We start from the raw sequence: 6,084 nt of genomic DNA on the forward strand, positions 1-6,084 counted from the left end.
TCCCAGTGCCAAATCCATCCCAGTGCCAACTATCTTATCTTTTCTTAATCTTTTTCTTTCCCCTTTCTTAATTCTTTCTTCTTCCTTCTTTACTTTCTTCTATTATCTATATTCTTCATCTTATTCATTCTTTTTCTTCTTCTCTCTTTACTCTCTTCTTTCTCTTCTTCTCCCTTTCTTTTCTATATATGCTGTTTTACATTGGTGTTACAATCTTTTTACTCATCTGTTGCATATCTCCTGCATTATTTTAGGTGCTTCTTAACTTGTTTACTATTTAGTTGACATGCCATGTGCTTCTCTTATTTTCTCACTTGCATGTTTTAGCTACCATGTAATTGAGACCCTCATTATTTGGCATTAACCTACCCAGACTTTATTTATATTCTTATTTTTATTTCTGGGTTACTTTTTCTTCTTTTTCCTCTTCTTTCAGGATGGCCACCAAGAGGGAAAAAGATGAGTTTCTAACTGGAACTGTGAACAAGTTTACCGCACAATCTTTGGAGAAAAGCATCAGTTGGAGCAATATGCACATCTCAGCATGCACCGAGGACGGTGCAATCTTTAAGTGTGGGGAGGTCAATACCGATCTCCATGGGTTAGCTATTTTCTTCTTTTCAACACCATTGTTTCATTTGTAGTTCATTGTTGCATTTGCATGTTGCATTGCATCTTTGTTTGATTTTATGCATGTAGCTATTGCTTGGTTAAAGTAATGAGTTTCTTTTTAAGACCCTATTTTTGAAAAAAAAATTTTCACTAATTTAAATCAAAATTTAAATGATAAATTTGTTTGGAAGTTGTATTTGGAACATAGTTAAAAGCTAGAACACACAACCTGTGAGATTTGAGCTTATTTACATGGTTACATTATTTAACCATAAATATTTTATTCTTGTGTGTTTTCTTCTCTATAACTGCAATCTTTGCTTTGTTCCATTCTATATGTCTATTATTTAGTGTATTTACATGCTTGCATATGATTGATGCCATATTTGATTATTAACTCACTTATCCCAAATAAAGCCTACCCTTTTATGTCACCCTTGTTAGCCACCTTGAGCTTTTTAATCCCCTTTTGTTTTATAACCACATTACTAGCCTTAAGCAGAAGAACAAACTAAAAATCCCAAGTTGAATCCTTGGTTAGCTTAAGATAGATATTGTGTATAATTTAAGTGTGGGAAAACTGTGGGAACATGGGTTAATAAGGGAATGTATCATGTTTCTAATTCTGAATATTGGGAAATTTGGGTATCTACTCATGTAAAATAGAAAATTAAAAAATTTCCATATGCATTGATATGTTATTTTAGTTTTTATGTCTCCATAAAAAAAGAAAAAAAAGAAAAGAAAAAAATATATAATATAAATAAATAAATAAGGGGACAAAATTACCCCAATGTTAAGTTAATAAAAGATCAATGCATATGTGACACAAATCAAAAGAAAAGTTGACACATGAGTATGTGATATAAAAGTGGAAATTATGGGTAGCTAGGCACGATTTTAGAAATTATATAGAATGTATGTATGTTAGGTGATAGCTCAGGTTACTCAAAGATTCAATTTATAGCTCACTTAGCCATAGATATATCCTCACCCTTGCCTTGGCCCCATTACGACCTTGAAAAAAACCTCATGATGTTTGTATGTATATATTAAATATTTGTTGATTGGTTAGATGAAAGACAAAGTTTAGAAAGCATGATTAGGGAAGAATAGAGTGATTGACCCTAGACACTTGAGAGATTAGAGTGATATACACTACTAGTGAGGGCTCAGTGCTTGATTCTATGTTCCCTGCTTTCATGAGCTATCTTCTTACAAGTTTACTTGTCTTTTATTGTGTAATTTGAATTGGTGGAATTTGATTCATATTTTTCTTGAAAAACTTGTTTACTTTTAATCAAGTAGGTAGAAACATTTTGCATGTAGTGGCATCCGCATAGATAGGTTGCATTGCATACTCTCTATCATTTCTCTTCACCCCTTTTAGTTCTCTTGAGCTTAGCATGAGGACATGCTAATGTTTAAGTGTGGGGAGGTTGATAAACCACTATTTTATGGTTTATATTGTGCTAAATTGAGTGAATTTTATCAATCTTTCGTACACTTATTCATACTATTGCATGAGTTTACGTTTTCCTTCCTGATTTTGTGCTATGATTGAAAACATGCTTCTTTGCTTTTATTTTATTTTATTTGAATCCTCTCTTATTATCATTCGATGCTTTGATATACGTGTTAAGTGATTTCAGGGATTACAGGGCAAGAATGGCTTAGAGGATGGAAAGGAAGCATGCAAAAGTGGAAGGAATAGAAGAAGTTGAAGAAATTGCTAAGCTGTCCAGCCTGACCTCTTCGCACTCAAACGACCATAACTTGAGCTACAGAGGTTCAAATGATGCAGTTCTACTTGCGTTGGAAAGCTAACGTCCGGGGCTTCGATTTGATATATAATTCACCATAGTGGCCATATAGATAGGTGATGCAAACACGCGCTCCACACGGATGCGTCAAATCTGCGAATCTCATTCCACGCAAACGCGTGGATGACGCCTCCGCGTCACTTTGCCGCGACCTGTACAGACCAGATTTCACAATCAGTGATTTCTAGACTATTTCTGACCCAGTTTTCGGCCCAGATAACACAGATTAGAGGCCATAAAGTGGGGGAGTCCATCCAGACAATAATCATTCAATCATTACTCATAATTTTAGGTTTTAGATGTAGTTTTTAGAGAGAGGCTCTCTCCTCTCTCTTAAGATTAGGATTTAGGATTTCTTTTAGTCATTAGAATTGTTTCTTCATACCAGGTTCAATAATTTATGTTTCTCTTCTACTTTCATTTACTCTGATGCTTTCATTTGTATCTGATCTGTGTTGCCCAATTGGCTTATGAACTTTTCATATTGGGATTGATTTTCTTATTTAATACACATTATTGAGATGTTTTCAGATATATGATTTTAATTTAGCTTTCTACATTCTTGGCTTTGTTTGATTAATTGGTAACTCTTGAGTTGTCAAACTCAGCAGTGGTTGAAATTGGCAGATTCTAATTGATCTAGATCGCTCTAAAGCTAGTCTTCCCACAAGGATTGACTAGGACTTGAGGATCAAACTAATTAGTTCACTTGACTTTCCTTTGCTTTAGTAGAGGATAACTAAGTGGGATTAAAATCCAATTCTCATCACACCTGATAAGGATAACTAGGATAGGATTTCCAATTTCTCATATCTTGCCAAGAGTTTATTTTACAGTTATTTATTTATTTTACTTGTCATTCAACATACTCCTTTCTCAGTTTCAAAACCCCCAATTTACAAGACTCATAACCAATAATAAGAGCATACCTCCCTGCAATTCTTTGAGAAGACGACCCGAGGTTTAAATACTCGGTTACCAATTTTAAAGGGGTTTGTTACTTGTGACAATCAAAACGTTTGTAAGAAAGGACTTTCGTTGGTTTAGGAGCTATACTTGCAACGGAAATTTATTCTGAATTCTAAACCACGCAAAGGTTCTCTCTTTAATGACGCCGATTTCCTGATCCACATGTGCGCATTCTAGAGGCGTACGCGTCGGCTTGATTGTGCGCAAGGCACAGTTCCGGCTCGACTCCCACGTAACTCTCTGTTTAATCCCTATAAATTGTGTATTCACGCGTGACGCAGACGCGTTATAGTCGCTTGCGCGTCGAAGCCCTTTTTTTCTTTTTTTTTTTAATACAGAATGCACAGGTGATGATGCAGAAATAATAAATGAACCCTGATAAAAATAAATATTTTAGGACTAAGAATAAAAAGGGATTATCATACCATGGTGGGTTGTCTCCCACCTAGCACTTTTCTTTTACGTCCTTAAGTTGGTCGGTCCACAGGCTCAGTCTTCTTCTGTTGGTGGATCCTCCAAAAGGAAAACCTGTAGCTCCTTATTGTTCTTCATTTTCTCACCATGATATAGCTTCAAGCGGTGGCCATTGACTTTGATGAATTTGGAGCTGGAAGGATGACTTAGGTAGAAGGCGCCATATGGCTCAGCCTTTTCCACCCGGTAGAGGCCTTTCCATCTTGATCTAAGCTTGCCTAGCATGAGTCTCAACCTGGAGTTGTAAAGGAGAACTAACTCCCCAGGTCTGAACTCTCTTCACTTTATATTCTTGTCATGCACAACCCTCACCCTCTCTTTGTATAGCCTGGAGTTCTCATAGGCTTCTAGGCAAAGGTTCTCCAATTCTGCTAGTTGCAGCTTTCTTTCAGCACCGGCTTTTTCAAATCCCATGTTGCATTCCCTTACCACCCAAAAAGCCTTGTACTCCACCTCCACTGGGAGGTGACAAGCCTTTCCATAAACAAGGCGGAAGGGACTCATTCCAATTGGTGTCTTGTACGCTGTCCGATATGCCCAAAGCGCATCTGCAAGCCTGGCACTCCAATCTTTTCTATGAGGCTTGACGACCTTCTCCAGGATACGCTTTATCTCTCTGCTTGACACCTCGGCCTGCCCATTAGTCTGGGGGTGGTAAGCCGTTGCCACCTTGTGAACAGTCCCATGTTTCTTCAGTAGACCTGTTAATCTTCTATTATAGAAGTGAGTGCCGTGATCACTCACGATTGCTCGTGGTAATCCAAAGCGATATATAATATTATTTTAAACAAAGGAGACAACAGTGTTAGCATCATCAGTACGGGTAGGAATTGCTTCCACCCATTTGGAAACATAATCAACAGCTAACAGTACGTATAAGAAACCATGAGAATTTGGAATTGGACCCATGAAGTCAATGCCCCAAACATAAAAAATTTCACAGAACAACATAAGTTGTTGGGACATCTCATCCCTCTTGGATATATTCCCAAACCTCTAGCATGGGGAGCAAGATTCGCAAAAAGCAGTTGCATTCTTAAATAGTGTGGGCCACCAGAATCTACAGTCTAAAATTTTTCTAGCTGTTCCTTGAAGGCCAAAATGTCCACCATTCTCAGAAGAGTGTCAGGCCTCTAAAATAAATTGGAATCTGATTGTGGCACACGCCGTCTAATTACTTGGTCAGCACCACATCTCCATAAATATTCCCATATATAATATTTTGACTTGCTCTTAAGCTTTTCCCTCTAATGCTTAGTAAAATTAGGAGGGAAGGTACGACTGACCAGATAATTAGCTATAGGTGCGTACTAAGGAACTACTTGAGATATGGCATGCAAGCTACCAAATGGAAAAGCACCTTTGATAGGAATGGAGTCATTCTTAATGTGCTCAAGGCGACTCAAGTGGTCCGCCACTAAATTTTGGGAACCACTCCTATCTTTGATTTCTAAATCAAATTCTTGTAGCAACAGTATCCAACGTATTAGCCTTGGTTTGGACTCTTTCTTAGCTAATAAATATTTTAGAGCTGCATGGTCTGAGTATACTACCACTTTAGTACCAAGTAAGTAAGTTAAGAATTTATCCAAAGCAAAAACAATAGCCAGAAGCTCTTTTTAGTGGTAGTATAATTAGACTGAGCAGCGTCTAAGGTCTTGGAAGCATAAGCAATTATAAAAGGATCCTTACCGTCGCGCTGAGCCAGCGCCACTCCTACTGCATAGTTGGAGGTGTCACACATTATCTCAAATGGCTGGATCCAGTCAGGTCCTCCCACAATCGGAGCTTGAGTCAAGGCGAGTTTGAGCTTATCAAACGCTTCCATGCAGTTGAAGAACTTAAGATTGATGGTTTAGAGGTTATAGTAAACTCTCATTGTAAGTATAGTTACTAAACCAAGGAATCAACCTTTCTTACAAATGTTTTGGTTGTCACAAGTAACAAACCCCTAAATAAATTGATAACCGAAGTATTTAAACCTCGGATCGTCTTCTCAAGGAATTGCAGGGAGGTGTTCTTATTATTGGTTATGAGTTTTGTAAATTGGGGGTTTTGGAATTTGGGCAATGGGCACAGATATAAAGGAAAATAAATTAATAATTATAAAATCTCTTGGCAAGGTATGAGAAATTGGAAGTCCTATCCCAGTTATCCTTATCAATTGTGATGAGAATTGGATTTTTCTCCCACTATGTTAACCTCT

At 37.3% G+C, this 6,084-nt stretch overlaps 1 protein-coding gene across 1 annotated transcript; it reads right to left on the bottom strand.

Moving 5' to 3' along the window:
• Positions 1–4,157: 4,157 nt before the first annotated feature.
• On the bottom strand, positions 4,158–5,706 carry LOC130978949 (uncharacterized). Its single transcript, XM_057902286.1, has 2 exons — positions 5,519–5,706; positions 4,158–4,590 (listed from the first exon to the last, which is right to left on the bottom strand). The coding sequence occupies exons 1-2, from the start codon at positions 5,704–5,706 to the stop codon at positions 4,158–4,160; spliced, it is 621 nt and encodes a 206-aa protein (XP_057758269.1).
• Between the last annotated feature and the right edge of the window lie 378 nt (positions 5,707–6,084).

This window comes from Arachis stenosperma, chromosome 1, assembly GCF_014773155.1.
Source record: "Arachis stenosperma cultivar V10309 chromosome 1, arast.V10309.gnm1.PFL2, whole genome shotgun sequence".
In the NCBI taxonomy this organism is placed as follows: domain Eukaryota; kingdom Viridiplantae; phylum Streptophyta; class Magnoliopsida; order Fabales; family Fabaceae; genus Arachis; species Arachis stenosperma.